Source organism: Sorex fumeus, unplaced genomic scaffold (genome assembly GCF_029834395.1).
Source record: "Sorex fumeus unplaced genomic scaffold, SorFum_2.1 ptg000047l, whole genome shotgun sequence".
NCBI lineage: Eukaryota > Metazoa > Chordata > Mammalia > Eulipotyphla > Soricidae > Sorex > Sorex fumeus.
This window is the reverse complement of record NW_026606104.1, coordinates 11,865,411-11,885,083: the sequence shown is the minus strand read 5'-3', so window position 1 is coordinate 11,885,083 and position 19,673 is coordinate 11,865,411. Positions and strand designations below refer to the sequence as shown.

The 19,673-nt window shown below is 37.6% G+C and overlaps 1 protein-coding gene across 1 annotated transcript in view; it reads right to left on the bottom strand.

Annotated features, from left to right (window-relative positions):
• Positions 1-8,354: 8,354 nt before the first annotated feature.
• LOC130031709 (guanylate-binding protein 6-like) overlaps positions 8,355-19,673 on the bottom strand; it is a 34,254-nt gene continuing 22,935 nt past the window's right edge. Inside the window, exons 6-11 of the mRNA XM_056123164.1 lie at positions 18,394-18,639; positions 17,274-17,554; positions 16,394-16,606; positions 15,813-15,915; positions 15,305-15,498; positions 8,355-10,443 (exon numbers count right to left, since the gene is read on the bottom strand). Of these exons, the coding sequence (XP_055979139.1) occupies positions 10,222-10,443; positions 15,305-15,498; positions 15,813-15,915; positions 16,394-16,606; positions 17,274-17,554; positions 18,394-18,639 (1,259 nt within the window). The 3' untranslated portion in view covers positions 8,355-10,221. The remainder of the gene's footprint in view (positions 10,444-15,304; positions 15,499-15,812; positions 15,916-16,393; positions 16,607-17,273; positions 17,555-18,393; positions 18,640-19,673) is intronic.

Below are 19,673 nucleotides of genomic sequence, written 5' to 3'. Positions count from 1 at the left end.
CTTTTTCAACCTGAAATCTATGTTGTCAGATGCTAGTATGGCCACCCCAGCTTTTTTGAGAGATTTGTTTGCTTACAGGATTGTTTTCCATCCTTTAACTTTGAGTCTGTGTTTGCTCTGACTGTTCAGATGAGTTTCTTGTAGACAGCAGAATGTTGGTTTCAGTTTTTGCATCCATTTTGCCACTCTGTGTCTCTTGATTGGTGCATTTAGACCATTGACATTGAGAGAGATCATTGTCATGGGGTTTTGTGCCATCTTTCTGTAGGGGTTGGTTGTGCTTATATTACAGGAGCCTCTTTAATCCTTCTTTTAATTTGTTTTTGAGTCTATGAAGTTCCTAAGCTTTTGTTTATCTACAAAATGGTGTATTGTTCCATCTAGTTTGAGTGAGAGTTTAGCTGGATAAAGTATTCTTGGTGAGGCGTTCATTTCATTGAGTTTTTTCACTATATCCCACCATTGCCTTCGGGCTTTGAGGGTTTCCTCTGATATGTCTGCTGTAAATCTAAGGTGTGCTCCTTTGAACATGATTTCCTTCTTTGACCTTGCTGCTTGTAGTATTGTGTCTCTGTCCACAGCATCCATCGTCCTGACTCTGAGTGGAGTGTTTTTATTAAAACACACCTTGGAGTGTTTTTATTATGGTCTCTTTTAGCTGGCACCCTTATAGCTTCTTGGATCTGTATGTCTGCATTCTTTTACTCTGGGAACTTTTCAGCAATGATTTCTTTGACTGTGGCTTTTTCATTGGGGTTGCTTCCCTGTCCTTCTGGTACTCCAATGATTCTAATGTTGTTTCTCTTGGCATCATCCCCTAGGTCTCTGATTCTCCTAAGAGCCATTTTGAGGTCTTTTGCCATTGCTTGTTGTTCCCTATGTGATTTATGTTGCTCATCTTCAAGCTCACTAATCCTGTCTTCAACTGTATTCATCCTACTGCTAACGGCACTTACTGAGTTTTTAATTTTGTCTACCAAATCCTTTATTTGTGACACTTCTTTTAGTAGCTTTTTTATTTCTGCTCTCATTTCTTCCTGTATTTTCTCGACTATCCATTCTATTGTTTCTTTCATTTCTTCCTTTAGTTTTCTGGATATCTCCTCCATTGATTCTTTGAGTAGATCCTTCAACATCCTCTGAATTTTGTCTCAGAATTCTTTATCAGAGAGAGCATATTTGTGGTTAACCCTGGCTGGGGATTCAGAACTCATTTCTTCGCCTTCTCCTTGTAGTGGAGATTTTCGCTGTTTCTTCATGTTGTTTTGGTTGTCTAGTGGTCAAACTCTAGAAATTCACTAGTACTGTTCCCTCTTATTGTGGGAATGGATTCTGGATACGGTTGGTCGATGGTGGTCACCCTTCTCCCTTTCTAGAGTCTGACCATCCTCTCAGGCATTTTTCTTTGGCTTATGACGGGCATCTAGTGAAGCTTTGGAGGAGGTGCTCTTTTAATATTGGGCTTGTAGAGCTTCTTTGTGTACTGGTCTTTTGTTAGAATTGAAGTAGGACAGTGGATTATTGTTGTATTGTAGTTGGTAAAGGTAAGGTAAAGGCCCTCCCGTTGATCGTCGATTTGCTCGAGCGGGCCCAGTAACATCTCCATTGGAGACCTTGTTGTTACTGTGTCTGGCATATCGAATACTCTCGGTAGCTTGCCGGGCTCTCCGAGAGGGGCAGAGGAATCGAACTCGGGTCGGCTCTGTTGGCCGCTTGTAAGGCAAACGCCCTACCCGCTGTGCTATCGCTCCAGCCCCTCTATTGTAGCCCAACTACAATACAGCCCCAGTATTGTAGTTGAGGTGGCCAGAATTTTTCCCACTGATTTAGGTGATAAAGGCTGGGATGAAAGTCCAGAGTGCTGGAAGTAGGAAATATAAATGTGGCTGCATGAGCGCCCACCTTCCCCCCCGAGAAGGCCACGCCTCACAGTGGTGGCCACGCCCCCAGCCAGTCCAGATGCTAGTCCACAGACCTGTTGGGGAGGGGCAGCAACTTGTTGGGCTGGCCCTCGCTGCAGAAGTGGAGGCAGATGTCCCAGGCCAGGGTCCCAGCTGCTGAGGCAGGCATTATTATTATCTGCTCCAAATATATTTTCATACGTTCAATGACCTTGGTTAAATTTCACTGGTCAAACTGTAGAATGGACATATATTTTATGAACACAAACCATAATTTGGAGAAAAAAATGATTATCAATAGTTCTCAAAAGATCAAAATGATACAAATTAAAAATAATACACATAATTTGTATAATTAAAAATCATATAAAAGAATACTGTACAATGTGCATAAAATTATATTAAAATCAATTCATTTTTTTTATTCTGCAGCTTGCGGGGCTCTCTGAGAGGGGCAGAGGAATTGAACTTGGGTCGGCCATGTTGGCTGCGTGCAAGGCAAACGCCCTACCGCTGTGCTATCGCTCCAGCCCTCGCCCGCAGGGCGGAGCCTGGCAAGCTACCTGTGACGTATTCAATATGCCAAACACAGTAACAACAAGTCTCAAGATGGAGACGTTACTGGGCCCGCTGGAGCAAATCAATGAATAATGGGAGGACCGTGACCCGTGACCCTATTCTGCAGCAATGTCACTGTCACTGTCATCCTGTTAATTGTCAAATTACTTGAGCGGGCACCAGTAACGTCTCTATTCCTCCCAGCCCTGAGATATTATCAGCCTCCTCGTACTCGTCTTTTCCCAATGATTGAAGGCTCTTTCATGGTCAGGGGAATGAGACCCATAGTCGTTACTGTATTTGGCATATCGAATATGCCACGGGGAGCTTACCAGGCTTTGTTCGTGCAGCATGTCAAATATTCAAAATGTAGTAAGAACAAATATAATTTAGAGGAAAAGGTAAAGTTACAAAGATAAATCAGAAAACATCATGAGGGGCTAGAACAATAGTACAGCATGTAGGAAGATTGTTTTGCACATGGCCAACCTCAGTTTTATCCCCAGAACTACATATGGTCCCCTGAGCATAGCCAGGAGTGAACTCAAAGCACAGAGCCAGACAGTATCCCTAAACACAGGTGGGCATGACCACCCAAAAGGAAATGTCTTGAAAATGCAATATTTTAACAATGCAACTAAAACAATGATTACAGTAATAATTATAATTTTAGGGCTTCATAAAATAAAATGAGCTAAAATCACTAAGCCAAACATTCATGCTAAATCAAATGAAAAGAGAAAGGAAGTAAAATGTAGTGTGTAGAAAATAAAAACATTAAAAATTGAGAAAAAACAGGCAATTTATAAAATTTTTAAAGACTTTAAATTTGGTGTTTGTAAATATATATATAATTGTCTATATAAATATTTGAAATAAATGTATATTTTATGTTTATAAAATATAGAGAATCAATAGCTGAGAATGGTCAGAAAAATGTGTAGAAAACAGAAACAACAAATGTCAGCTATGAAAGTGAATTTATAATGAGATATTCTGCACACATTGGAAACTTACAAAGACATGTTATTAGCAAATTTATACCAACATATTTAGTAATTTATGTGAAATGGACAAATTCCTATTTAAAAAAATGGATAAACATGAAGAGAAAACATGGTACATGTGGCAGAAGCCGGGAAAAGCATTTGTAACGCCTGCCTGTCCCTCACCAATTACAAGACCAAGATGACTCTCTTCCGATGTCCTGATGGATATACACATGTTCCAGAAGGGCAATCGAGAAGATTATTCATGACTTCTACTCAGATCTCTTTAATAGCCATGTCCACTTGCCACATACAAAATTCCACAGGATGGATATTTTGTTCCCAACATTCTTCCTTTCGAAATCCAACACTCCATCTCGTCAGTAAAGAAACAAAGAGCACCTGGCTCAGTTCAAGATGCCATTCTGTCAGACCTGAACACCTGAAAAACCTACCATTAGTACTCATCAATACACTGGCTCAGCTATTCACACGCTACCTGTCTGAATGCAAGGTTTAATCCCAATGGAAAACCAACAGGACTGTACTACTATACAAGAAGGGAGACATCCACGACATTGGCAACTATTGCCCGATCTGCCTACTGTCTGTCATTTACAAGCTGTTCACTTGAGTCATCCTGAATAGTATTGGCAGAACACTAGATGAAGGACAACCATGCGAGCAAGCCGGGTTCCGCAAAGGATTCAGCACCATCGACCTTATCCACAAGATAACCAAGCTCATTGAAGTTTCTGGGGAGTTCAAGATGCCACTCTGTCTAACATTCATTGATTTAAAGAAGGCCTTTGATTCTGTTGAGATGGAAGCAGTCATCAAAGCCCTAGCCAATCAGGGCATTCAAATTCAGTACATCAGGATCCTCCGTGAGCTGTATTACAGATTCACTACCAGGATCTCACCATTCTACAAAGAAGTGATCATCGATGTCAAGAGAGGGGTTCAGCAAGGTGATACCATTTCACCGAAACTCTTTGGTGCCACCCTTGAGAACATCATGCGATGACTGGAATGGGAAGGAATGGGAGTGAAGATAGATGGTTGGCAAATACACCACCTCCGCTTTGCTGATGACATCGTTCTAATAACACAAAACATCAGCCAGAGGCACAAATGCTGACCGACTTCGACCGTGAGTGTGGAAAGGTCAAATTACAACTGAATCTTACAAAGACAATGTTCATGAGAAACAGTCTTGTCCCTGATGTTCCTTTCACTCTCAACAGAATGACCATCTCCTTATGCAACAGTTATGTGTACCTAGGTCGAGAAGTCAACCTGACAAATGACCTGGCACCTGAGTTGTGCAGGAGTAAGAGAGTGGCTTGGAAAGCCTTCAAGAGCGTTGAAGAAATAGCTAATAGGACGAAGAACCTACAGCTCCAAGCACATCTCTTTGATTCCACTGTTCTTCCTGCATTAACATACACTTCAGAGACTTGGGCCCTATGAAAACAGGATGAGAATGGGTCTCTCAAAGAGGAATAAAAAGAGCTCTGCTTGTAGTATCACAGTTCACTCAAATGAGAGAAAAAATCTAGAGTTCTGATCTGTCAACGCTCAAGAATCAAGGACGCTATCTCGTTTGCCAAGGCCTGCTGGACTAGAGCCATTACTGACTGGATTCCACGGGACATCAAAAGATCGCGTGGATGCCCACCTACGAGATGGTCAGACTTCTTCGTGAAGACCCTGAACGGTCGGTTTGAGCCTCTTCATGTTCCTAGAATGAATAGATGACATTGGGCTATGCTAGCACACAACAGGGATGAATGGAGATGTTACTGGCGCCCGCTTGAGTAAATTAATGTGTAACGGGATATTAAGTGATCCAGTGAAGAGAGAACCCTTGATCATACACATTCAGATATTGAAATTTTGCCAATAAAGAAGCTTTATGAACAGATAGATTGATGAATACAATTAAATAATGGAAGAAATATCAAATTAATAATATACTATTTGTCAAGAAAATATTTCACATAGATCACAAGTAATATTTTAAAATATTTTAATTAAATCACTGTGAGATACAGTTGTTACGCCCGTGACTCAGTTTTTCAAATACCACCAAGAAACCAACTCTGATGCAAATGCACGAGGATCTTTGTTGCAAGCTCGAGCTTCGTCTCCCAGTCAACATTGATGCAGCAGGTGGAAGCTGAGAGACCTTAGCTCTTAGGGAACAAGGTTTATATAAGGTTTACAGCAAGAAGCCCAGGCACTTAAACAGTGTTATTACAGGATAGATTGATCTTTACAATTTGAAGCATGCAGCGCTACATGATAGGCTACATTCAACCTTACTCTTACTAGCTTGTGCATGTAATCTTGCGAGACCACATGTGCAATGAGCTCCTGGCAAGGAGCTCCTGATTAGCTGTGGCTTGGGAGGATTAGGTTTTAGGCACCCCGTGGTGTCTCTAGATACTTCTGGGTGAAAAAAGGCTTTTTGTTCCCAGAATGGGCTGTTGAAGTTCCATTATTAGGTCTTATTAAGTTAGGTCTATGCTGCCTTTTCACTAGCGAAGACTGTCACAGCATAGCTTTAGTTCCTCACAGTTATAAAGCTTTCATGATTGAGTTTCAGTCATACAATGATTGAACACCCATCGATTCACCCGTGCTCATTTTCCACCACCAATATCCCCAGTATCCCTGCTGCCAACCCCACCCTACCCCACTCCCTGCGTCTGTGACAGGCACCTTCCATCTTTCTCTCTCTCTAATTTTTGGCATTATGATTTGCAATATAGATACTGAGAGACCATCATGTTTGGTCCTGAGTCTACTTTCAGCACACATCTCCCATGCTGACCTATTTCTCCAACAATCATTGTCTTCACAAGTCATTCTGTGCATCTCTGAAGTAACTATGGTTCCTCTTTCTACTATTCTGTGTTATCTTCAGTATTTTTAGAGCACTTTAAACATTTCCATTCAAACTTATATAAAGGTAATTATGCACCTATCCACAAAAATATTAGCAATTGATTTATTGGCTTATAATTGATTTACAGTGTTAGGGAATTTCACACGTTTGCCTCACACCCTATCTTACATGTATAAAACTGCAGCCACCATGAAAGTTCCAGAGTCATTTTAGAGTCCCACTACCAAAACAATGGCTCTACTCACATTTTATAAACCCAAATTTCTGTTTCCCTTTTATATCCACTATATTTCCCCCCAATTCTAGGTGGATTAATTTAGTGATGCATATTCTACTTATGAGTGAAATTATCAGATAGTTATCTTTCTCTTCCTTACTTATGGCATATGGCATCATCAGCAAAATTCATTCATTTTGTCCTAAAAGCATGATATAAATTTTTTAGTGGCAGAGTAATCATTTATTGAGTATATCACCTTGTATGTATATATTTATTTTCATATATATCAGTGTTTTTATTTACTCTTCTGTTGATCGCATAAAGATTGATTCTTTGCTTAATTCTGCTATGAATAATGGTGATGCAACACAGAAGTGTAAATGAATTTTTTGAATTGGTGGTATTATATTCTATTTTTTTATTGTAGATCACCATCACAATCATGATCATCCTGTTGTTCGTCGATTGCCTCAAGCAGGCCCCAGTAACGTTTCCTTCATCCTAGCCCTGAGATTTTAAAAAGTGCCATATTCAAGGCTCTTGCAGGGTTAGTAGAATGATACCCATCATTGTTACTGGTATTTGGCATATTGGGGAGCTTGCCAGACTCTGCCGTGTGGGCAGGTTATATTCCGTAGCCTGCCAGGTTGTCCAAAGTAAGAATGAGATAAATAAGATGTCGTGCGGCCACAAATGCGGTCGTGCGCTTCTGGGAGCTGGGTTTTATAGTCTCTGGGTCTTGACCGTTGATGGAATTACATGGCACTGGGGGGCAGTTGGTGGGTGTTACCCCTGCCTACTGGACGATGGAGGATCTAGGTGGAGGATGCTCAGCCCCGATCGAAGCAGGCTTGGAGATCTCAACCCTGGGACCCACATTGTAAACTTAATTAAATTTAATAAACTTTAATTTAATAAACTTTAATTAATTAATTAATTAATAGTGAAACACCATGAAGTACAGTTGTAGACTTACAAACTTTCGTTCTTGGGTTTCAGTTATACAATGATCGAGTACCCATCCCTTCACCAGTGCCCATTCTCCACCACCAATGAACATTAGCCCTCCCACCCCTTCACTGCATCACTCCCACCCAGCTCGACCTCTGTGGCAGGGTATTCCCTTTTGCTCTCTCTTCTTTTAGGGTGTTGTGGTTTGCAATACACATGTATTGTTTTAATCAGATACTTTTCATTCCCTTGTAAAGTTTCATAATATACCAAAAAAGAAATCATTCATTATTTTTCTTTCTTCCTCTGAGTTATTTTCCTTCATATGTTGCCCTCGAGCTCCATTCACATCAGAAAGAGGCAAGATCACATCTTTCCTATAGCTGTGTAATATTCCATTCTGTATATATACCACAACTTTTTAAAATTTTAATTATAACTTTAACGTATGTTTTTCCTTTACTGAAGATAAAGAGCAGTTCCAATTACATGTAAGTTGGAATCCACACAGTAGTGGTTGGAAGGCAGGGAAAACAGCTAATTAGAACTCTCTTTGTGATAAATTTTCCTTCAAATAGCTCTCAATTTCTGAAAAAAATAATTTTCTTCTCTTTCCACTTAGTAGTCATATTTTTAAATTCATAAGTCTCATAACCAGAACAATGGTGGACTAAGTTTTCTCCTGAATCACAATAACAGCTTTTTTACCCATCTGTTATTAGCATTTGGATTATTTACTAGTCTTGAATATTATACTTAGTGCTGCAATAAATTGACCCTTAGTAGCCAAAAATTAAGCCAGAAAACACAGAATTGCCTTTTGATCTTTATTTTTGTTCCAAATTTTATTATTCTCTTGCTTATATTTGTTTTTTGAAAAAAGAAAATTAAAATTAATCCATAACTTGTTAGTATTATTGGGATACAGCAAAAGTGTTACTCCTGGAGAAATTTATAGAAAAAACTCAGTCTATTTCAGAAGAATCACAACTAAAATACCTTATTCAATTCCTAAAGAAACTAGAAAAAGAAAAACTAAAGCAAAAGTCAGATGCCAGAGAATAATCATGTTGCCATCTGTATTTTTACTCTGCTTTTATTGCTTAATAAAAAAATTATCTTTTTGTCTTTCATGTCACACATTTGTGTCTTCTCTGTTACAAATATCTTTATACTCTCCTATACCAAAAAGTTTATAGTTAAACTTCATGTTTCATCTTGATCCATATGAAACTTATTTTATTTACATAGTTAAGAGAGTCCAAGAGTTGGTTTTGGGGCCACATTTGAGCAGTGCTTGGCAACTTTTATCTATTCTGAGATTAGGGACTGCTCTCAGAAGTGCTCAAAATATTCTTAATCAAATGCTGACTACCAGCATGCAAAATATACCCTCAGCTCTTAGAGCTATCTTTACAATCTCTATATTATTATTTCCACACTTTACTTAATCTTTAACCCCACGCTGAGGAAGCTGATATCATTTCTAGAAGCAATTTGCATGCTGACCTACTAATAGTCAATGTCATTTTCCTTTTTTTATCACTAGTATCAGTATCATACAAGTATTAGTAGTAATTTCTTCTTTTTTGTTGTTATTCTCATTTGTTTGTTTTGGGACACGCGCCATAGTGTTTGGGAATTACTCCTGGTTTTGTGCTCAGTGGTCAGTCACTCATGGCAAGCATATGTGGTGCCATTTAACCCCAAATGGCTATATGCAAGACAAGTTCCCTACTTATTGTACTTCACCCTGGCCCTACTTTGCTATTTAATGAAGTTTTAACCTCATTACAGTTATAAATTATTTAAACCTTTTATATAAAATTTAAGGGCTGTCGTGATAGCACCGCTGGTAGGGCATTTGCCTTGCATGCGGCCAATCTGCGTTCAATTTCTCCATCACTCTCAGGGAGCGTGGCAAGCTACCAAGAGTATCCTGCCCTCACAGCAGAGCCTGGCAAGCTACCTGTGGCATTTTCGATATGCCAACAACAGTAACAAACAAGTCTCACAATGGAGACGTTACTGGTGCCCACTTGAGCAAATTGATGAACAACTCAATTTGTAGGACAGTGCTACAGACAGTGCTACAGTGCTACATAAAATTTAAAAGGTGAAATATATAGTGAAAAGCATAGAATATTTCACCTTGATGTCTCTGTTCTCTCCAGCATAAACCATGATATTAGGTTCTAATGAATCTTTCTAGAAATACTCCATATTTTCATAGATATTCTTATACATTTTAACACTGAACACATTATGCAAAAAATATTATGCCTCATTTTTATTATACTACTTTTTATATTGTTATGTATTCAAATATATTATTTGCTGGCATTATAGTGTGCCAATATGTGTACATGTCCAATTTACCAGTTCATATAAATAGACATTGAAATGTTTTTCATTTTTAGTCATTAACAATAATACCACATGGACTTCTTGTTTAAATATGTGTATGATGTATTGATATACATATGATTTTTCACATACGCATTTCCTAAAGTAAACATTTATATCAAATTGAACATTTATTTGATCTAATAAGTAATGGGCATTAGTATAATCTAGTACATATTTATTACGCTTAAAACTTTGCTGAATGAAAGTAAATAGCATATATATCAAGGGAGGTTAGAGTGATTACTGTATGCTGCAATTTTCTTTAAAGGATAACTAATTTTATTTGAACAGTGACTTGATCTCTTTTATGAGTTGTACTACAATTTCTGGATTAGAAGCTAATACTGAAGTGAAGGTTTTAGTAGCAGTCTCTAAAAAATTTCTATAATTCCAGGAAGCATCATTCTGAGTGGCTTTAATCCTCTTTTCCAACTGATTAATTTCTGAATTCATAGCTTCAGCTCTTTTGTTGAAACCTTCATTAAGCATCTCTTTCTGAATCTAAAAGTAAAAAAATGCATAAAAATTAATTCAAAACTCTTTTCGGCTCAGAAATATATTTCTTATAAGCAGTTGTGTTCAACTACCTATCTTACTCCTAAATTTCTTCTCTCTTGCTCAATCATGAAAGGAGATATTTGAAACAGAGAAGATCCCCAGTTTGATCTGAATACTGGTATCCCAAATACTCGTCATCATCTTTACTAATTTTCAATCTTCCACAGTGGGTGGAACTGCCCCATCCCCTGGACTCATTGAAATACAACAGAAATGGGCATAGTTGTAGCTTCAGGATACAGTGACAGGGGTGGTATCTGGGGTGACACTTTCTCTTTGCCAGATTATTAAGGTTGATTAGCAGGGGGACATTGAGTAATGTTTTTTTCTTAAAAGGAGGCAATTGGTCAAAACAGTTTGGGAACATCAGCAAATATTTGTAACCAATTAAGGTTTCACTTGGATGCTCAACTGACAAATGGACAAGTTGAATGTGCTCCACTGTAAAAAGGTCAGGTGAGAGATAGCACTGATATGATAGTAATAATTCTCAGTTCTGCAGGTGATGGTGAAAACACTCAAATATAGAAATAATGGAAATTTGTTCAGTGTTGTAGATTCTGTAATGAATATGCTAGATGGGTGAAGAAAGGATTCTCGGGGCTGGAGAGATAGCACAGGGGGTAGAGCGTTTGCCTTGCACGCGGCAGACTCGGGTTCGATACCCAGCATCCCATATGGTTCCCTTAGCACCTCCAGGAGTAATTCCTGAGTGCAGAGCCAGGAGTAACCCCTGTGCATCGCCGGGTGTGATCCCCCCCCCCAAAAAAAAACAACAAAAAAGAAAGAATTCTCCCTATGCCACATATTTATTTTGAGGAGACAATCTAAAGTACAGTAATACAAGAATATTAGAAACTGCCATGGTTCTTGATTTAAGTCTGAAACATTTTGATAGTTTTTATAAGCACAGATTTACCTCAGGGTATGTATCTGGTAACAGGCATTTAAGTGATTGATAGTTTTTATAAGCACAGATTTACCTCAGGGTATGTATCTGGTAACAGGCATTTAAGTGATTGGTAGAGATCTTAATAGAGCAAACTGCCTGTTGCTCATACATACATTACAACATATGGTTGTAATCTGTTCACTTGGGCATCCCTAAATCATTTGAAATCCTCACAATAACAACAAAAATCCTATTTACATTGTCCAAAGGCTAGAGAGTATCATGCCCATTTTGAAATCTACAGAGTAGAATACAAAGACTTCTTTTTAAAAAATGTAACTATTTACAGGATTCAATATTTTAATAAATTTAAGCAGTAAAAGGCAAACGTATAGCATGAATAACCCCAACAACTACAGGTTGTAAGTACTAAACATTTTCTTCTATTTAAAACAAACCTGGGGTCTGACCAGCCAAGGATCCACCCAAACAGAGCCCCAGCAATCTGTCCATCCCACAATGCAAAATAACTGCCTTGCCTCCAGTCAGACTCCATTGTCTCTGGACAGAACCTCACCCAGAAATCAACCCACTGAAATTGGGTATGCAGGTCTTTTTGACTGAAATTTCCAGGCTTTCTAGGAATCTGGGTGGGGTACTTCCACCCACCTCCTTATACTTCCAGAAGCCCCAGCAGTTACATCCACATCCCAAAGCGACTGCTCACTTAAAAATTTAACTCCAGCTGTATCATCCTGTTAAAAACTCTGGTTCCTGGAACAATATCTCCAAACTCTCCAACACTGATAATCCAATAGTAGCACTATAGATTGGAAGGGATGTAACATAGAAGGCAACCCATCTAGACTAATCATACAGCAGCATAGAATATTTAACGTGAAATAATATCTTAGCAAACCCTCACACAAGGACTTAATGTCCCCATGGGATTTTCTTCCAAGGAAATAATTTTTAATTCTTCTGTTAGCTATTTGTTGATAACAAGCAATACGAAATAAATTATTTTGGGCTTGGTATTGGAGTAGGCTTGAGGGATGGTTCAGAAAATTGGAAACAATGTTGGAGGAAAGGTGATAATGATGGTAGTATTGGTGTTGGAATATTGAATGCCTATAAAAAATCATCATAAACAACTTTGCAACCACATGCTTACATAAAGTGAAGGAGATATTTTATAAAAGTAGACCTTACCAATGTTATGTAAAATATCTTAGCCCAGAATTTTTTTTAACATTTTATTAAAGATGGGTAAGGCATGATTATTACCATAATAAGATCCAAATATAAAGGAAAATTTAAACCACTGTACTTTAGATTCCAGAGAACTTGCATTTTATGTAACCTATGCATATTATGTAAATGAAAATAAACATTTCATTATATTGTATTAAAGGGTTTATTTTTATTATTAAATAGGTTAAAATCATATAGCAAACACAAATTGCCACTTAGTGATTTATTTTATGATCATTCTATTTGCTATTTATTCAAGTTTTGTTGAAGCAATCAGCATAAAGTAAATTTTTTATGTGCCTAAGGGATAAATTTGAGAATGGGAGGGAAAATAGGAACATTGGTAAAGGGAAGGTTACATGGGTGGTGTTGAAACACCATTCTAAAATTCTTATAACAACTGTATAGAGATTGGAGTGATAGCACAGCTGGTAGGGCGTTTGTCTTGCATGCGGCTGACCCAGGTTTACTTCCTAGCATTCCATATGTTCCCTTGAGCACCTCCAGGTGTAATTCCTGAGTGCATGAGCCCAGAGTAACTCCTGTACATTGCTGGGTGTGACTCAAAAAGCAAATAAATAAATAAATAAATAAATAAAACAAAATACAAATCCCCAAACCAAAAAAACCCACAACTGTATGATCTGTATAATGAACAACTTTATATGTCACGGTATTTTTAATAAAAACATATTTTATTAAAGCTTCTGGACTGAAAACTTTCAAAAAGAATAATTTGACCTAGCATAGATATATAAATGTTCTTCTCTCTTTACCCTATCCTACCCTCACCTACCAAAGCAAAATGTTGTATGAAGAGGACAAAAGAGGGAGAAAATGGAAAATCATGAGACACTAATCATAAATCTCCATTAGATTTATGGGACCTTCCTGGGGACCAAAATATAGCATGTCTCAGAAGACAAAAGCACAGTAAATCATATTAACAAATGATGTCCACCAGACTTCCACTTGAAGTGTCTGTCAAACAGATTTTCCTATTATTTGCCTAGATAAATTTCCTCTTGTGAAAGTGAAGCACTGTAGTAGCACTGTAGCAGGCACCAGTAATGTCTCACAACAAATTATGAGAACTTGTGGTTACTGTTTTTGACATATCAAATATGTGAACTAGCCCGTCCATTTGGGTGTGTATCTCTCACTCCCTTGAGCAATGCCAGAAGACACACCGCTCAAAGAGATTGTTACATGGCCTTAGAGAAATCTTACTCATTGCTGAATGAAACAAAATCAAATACCCATTCTATTTCTATATTTTTGTTTTTTAATTATTTGGCTCTTTTGGGTCCCACCGGTGATGCTCAGGGGTTACTCCTGACTCTTCAGTCAAAAATTACCTCTGGCAGTGCTTGAGGGACCATATGAGATGCCAGGGATTGAACTCGGTCAGCTGTGTGCAAGGCACAAGACCTACCTGCGGTACTGTTGCTCCAACCTCCACTATATTTCATTTTTTACAAATTTGGCAGCAAGAAACATTACTCATATAAAGATTATATATATGTATATATATGTGTGTTTGTATATGTGTATACATACAATACATATATATACACTGAAAGTGAAGACTATACACAAGCACATATATAGAGAGATATATATGTATACATATATACATACATATATACTGAAAAGAACCGAAGAACCACTGTTGGCAGGGACATATTGAAAAAGAACCCTGTTTATCATAGCTCTGAAGGCCATCTGCTTCAGCTTCTAAGTAAAACAGTATGAAAGCTTCTTTTAAAAAATAAGAATAGAGCTTCTATATAACTTTGTGACTCTACTTTCTGGCATCTAACCCAAGAACACAAAAACATTGATTCTAAAAGATGTGTGCATACCTGTGTTCATTGCAGTACTTAGCACATAGCTAGGATGTGGAAGCAACTCATATGCCCAGTGATAGATCAATGGGTAAAGAATGTGTGATATATATACATAATGGATTGCTATGTAGCTAAAAGAACACATAAGGCTTTGCAGCTCCCTGCAATTTGGATAATTTGGAAGAGCATCATATAAACTTGAAGCAAGTTAGAGGGAGAAGGACAAATACCATATAATCCCACTCACCTGTGGTACATACAAAAATTAAGCAAGGGAATAGATCATATTAAATTATAGTATGATGAGGACAAACAATTGGCCCTGAACTTAAACAGAGGAATAGAGGAGGTGGGGAAGTGGTGAGGTGAAGAGACAGAATAGAGGTGATATATGGACTTTGGTGGACATTCTTTGCACTTTGGTAGTGCCCTCAATTATGTAATTGTAATTCAAAACCATAATCGAGGTGCAGAAGAGATGCAGTAAAGCAGGTAAGGCACTTGCCTTGCATGGAACTGATCTAGAATTCAAGCCTTGATAATATGGTTTCCCAGGCACCTTTAGGACTTACACTTGAACACAGAGCCTGAGTTTGACCACAGCACACAGAAAGATATGGCCCAAACACCACGCCCCAGCGAGGAAAACTAAAAGAAAATGTAATTGTTAAAATTATTGTAAACATATCATCTAAACTGTGGAATTAATTAAACAATGAAAGAGAGAAAGCTCTTTATCTTTTCTCTGATCCTGTAAGTGTACGCAGAATTGAATGGGCCCAGTTCTCCAAGGCCCAGGCAGATTTACCTTCAGTTTATGTTCCAACATTTTGTTACAGTTTTCCAAAAGGTATTCTCTTTCTTGGTCAAACTTTTGTTTCAGTTGAGCTATGTTTTCCTGTAGAGTCTTCTTTTCTGCTTCGATCAGTTGCTGCTGCTCCTGTTGCTTCTGCTTGAACAGCTCGTGCTCCTTTTCAGTTTTCTCCCTCCTAGTCCGCTCCTCTGCCCCCAGACGTTTTAGAGAAGGGGAAAAAATTCAGTGAGGAATCATCCCTACATTCCTGAGCTCATAAGTCAAACCACAGAGGAGTGGGATAATCTCTGTATTTCTGCCCCCTCCTGCTATTTGAGAATGTGACTTTCAAGAAAGGCCCCCTTTACAGAGGTACAATCAGGATTCCTCCTGTGTTCCGATTGAGTAAAGTGTGTTTTGCACTAGAAAGGAAAGTCTCTGCAGAAAGTCTTTTCTAACAAGTTTGTCAAAGGGCACTGCAGAACCCTCCCCTCCCCATGGTGTTCTAAACCCAGCATGGTACCTGCTAAGATTCTTTCCCCTTCAGTGAGGGCTGTGTCTAACTGCAGGATGGATTTCTCCACTGTCTCCTGTGACAGCAAGAAGTTCTGGAAGACCTCATTTGACTGAAATAAAACAGAAAGAGCAAAGAATTTAGATTAATGCTAACATACTATGTCTATTTACATATTTTTCATGCCTTCCATAAAAATTATGTACAGCCATATGACCAGTATGTAGGGTATTTTCCTTGCACATGCCTGAACTAGGTTTGATGCCAGTATCCCATATGGTACCCCGAGCACCATCAGGAGAAATTCCTGTGTGTAGAGTCAGGAGTAATTCCAGAGTATTACCAGGTGTGCCCCCTTCCACCAAATTATGTACAGTCTTCTTACAAAGTCTAATCTCCTTGACAAAAGTTTTCCACTACCAGTCTTTCTACCAGTGATACTTCTTTCTACCATCTACTTAGAAAAATAGTGGAACTGAAGAGTTCATGTCATCATATCCATCCCCCACCCTGACACTCATATTTGAACTTTATTTTGTGTTCCTCTTCATTCTAATCTCTAGAATCTTTACACTTCCCTGATTCCTCACCTTCACTCCTTTCCTGGACACCTGTTTATAGTCCTGCTTAATTCTTTCCATTATTTCCATGTAGCATTTGTGCCCTCCAGGAACAGAGAAAGCTCCTACTGAAAGTCTTTCCATAAGGGCCTTTGAAAGCTGCTCAATAATAGCCTGGCAGCATTTAACAGATGCCTCTTCATTCTGCAGCAAAAGTTCTTTCTTTTTATTCTTTAGGATTTCCTGCAATAATAGATGATATCATGAGAAGAGGGGACAGTAGCAATAAAATTGCAAATATCCTACTAGGAAGATAGATCTAATAACAGTCCTCTAAAGTCTCTGATAGAGAAGAAACTGCAACAAAAGGAAACCAAAAGTTTTCACTGACTCACAACCTTCATAAACTCTCTACAGGATCTTGGGGAAGTTTTTCAGCTCTCTAGTTCTCTGTTGCCTCAACAAAATATTGCACTTGCATTGTCAAACTTCTTGATCCTTTGCAATAGTAGCATTCAATTTTCCTATCAGTAATAGAGCAGAGAACACTAAGAGAAAAATGGTATAGGAGAAAGTTTAACAGGATATTTTTTTTTGTTTTTGGAATGTGTATATTTCCATGGGAAAATATATCAGCTCAGGAATGACTTTTCTTGTTCTGTGCAAACCGGGATGTTGTCTCATAGTTTCCTTCAGAAGGGTGTCTAACATGATTTTGCTACAAAGATGAAAAAAATTAAAGAAAGAGGCGCATTTTTAGGGGGAAAATAATAAGACAATGTAGTACTGTGAAGCTCTATATCTCAAGAAATCCACATTACCTTGCCTATGACTGAGAGCTGAGGTCAATAAAGGCACATACGTGTTTCATTAGACAAGGGGATGGATGGCCATGGGAATGCGAAATTACCAGCAGTTCCTTCTGAAACTCTTGGTTTTTATCCTTGAAGGAATACTTCATGAATATTGCAATGGCCTCATTCTCACAGGTTGCATGCATGTCCAGGAGCTCCTGGACCGTCTCTGTTGGGAATTTTACTTTCTTGGTCATTTGTTCACTGTAGTGATCAGATGCCATCCGCACTGCCGCTGAGTTCTCTAGCTCAGCTAGTGCTGTCACTGCGTTCTCCAAACAAGGAACTGCTCCACTTCTGATGGTATCCACGTAAGTCACCACCAGAGTAGACATACCTAAATAAGCAAATTATGTAGGGAATTGAAGAGATGAATATAAAGCTATCACTCAATAGGATATAATATTCAGAATTGGAATTCAGAGGATTCTGTCCTAAAAATTAGTTGAATAAACTGGGAATTTTACAATACTGGATTATAATTGAACAGGAATCAAGTTTTGGAGACTACATTTCTAATCATTTAACACACAAACATTTTTAATCATTTAACACACAAACAGGTTTCCTAATTTATCTTCACTTTACTTTTCATATTGACATTTCTTGGGAGTGGGGCATTATGATATCTGCATTGCTTAAAAGATTACCTTCATCCAAAATACCAAGGTGTATCTGGAAAATCTTTTCCATTAAGAAATTAAAAACAAAATATACCAAACATTTAGGGTAAAATACTTTTATAAAATTTCTGAAATTTTAAATACATTTCTGAAGAATTGTAACTTAATACTTATTTTTGGATTTGTCCATTCTCTCAAAATATCTGCTCTCCTCTGCAAAGAACACTTTAGTGTAAAAGCTCTTTTTAGAAGCTAGTATAGGTTTTTCATATCTGGTTACCAAATTTATCATTAGTGTAAAAAGTTCTGAATGAGTGAAATTCAAAGCTTCACTTTGTGACATAGTTTACCATTAAAGAGCTGTCGCAAATTTCAAAAGTGAGATAAATATAAACTATGCATATCTGTTCAATTAGTACGAATCTCCATAGATCCATATTTCCATATAGAATAAAATGCTTTAAATACTTTAAATTAAATTAAAATGCTTTAAATTATGAAGCACGTTCTCCATATGTTGGAATCCTACACATATAAAAAAAAGGAGACTCACGTTTTCCGGTAACAATGACACCCTCTTTAAGCGTCTTGATTCTTGCATTGGTGAATATATAAGAACAGAAATTTTTGGTTTGTTCCAGAAATTGGGGATCCAGTTGGTTTTTAGGTACATTCTCAATATTGGCTAGAAGATCTTTGTTTTGTACTGGCCAATTAAAGACAAAACACTTCCTTTTTGGAAAGAAATCCCTAGTACACTCTTTTGTAGAATTGGATCTTTCAATTTGGGGGTTTCTGCCTGAAGAAGAAGAAGTATACATTTTTCAGCAAGAACAGTCCAGGGGTAATTGAGCTAAAAATTTTTCATGCAGCGACACATTTTTTTGGTATTCTGCCATATGTATGCCTATAACTCCTTGAATTTAGATCAATATTTCTTTATGTGGATAATGTGTACCAATAAGTATAAAAAGAAATTTGGGGATACATCTGATTCAGGTAAAGGAAGCATAATGTTAGTAATCCCAACCTCAATATTTGATTTTAGTTTGTCTATTAGATGCTGAAAGAACAAATGGTATAAAGAAAGAAAAAGTCAGATGTAGCTTTTAATCTAATTGATCCCATGAGAGTTAAGTTTTGGCTCAAAAAAAAGAACACAGATGAAGGATGGTGAAACAATATTCTGAATATTAGTAAAATCATACTAGCTATTTTAAAAATTAATTTGATGCTGAAAACAAATACAATATTGTTTTTCATAAAAATCTGTTGATTTTGTAATCAGGAGTAATATATTTCACTGAAATATCACTTTCCCTCTGTGAGTTAGAAAGTAGAGTTGACCTGACAATGTTGCTCTTCTGTTAATTGATATCAGAAAAAGCATAAATAGAACTGTTAAAATAATATGAAGAAATCAGAACTGAAATAAAGGTTTCATGAAATATATCTTCATGTAAATATGATCCATTAAATAATGGGATTTATTAACTTAATAATGTGCTTTGTCCTACTTTGGACAAACTGGCAGGCTACCAAATGTAGCCTGCCCACACGGCAGAGTCTGGCAAACTCCCCGTGGCGTACACAATATGCCAAATACCAGTAACAATGATGGGTCTCATTCTCCTAAAGAGCCTTGAATATAATCTCAGGGCTAGGATGAAAGAGACGTTACTGGGGCCTGCTTGAGGCAATCGACGAATAACAGGATGATTTGTGATTTGTGAATAATGTGCTATTTATTTTATCCTAAATTGTTTAATGCAGCTTTAAGCATCTTAATAACTTCATTACATTAAATACTTTTTACTAGAGCCTTATTAAATA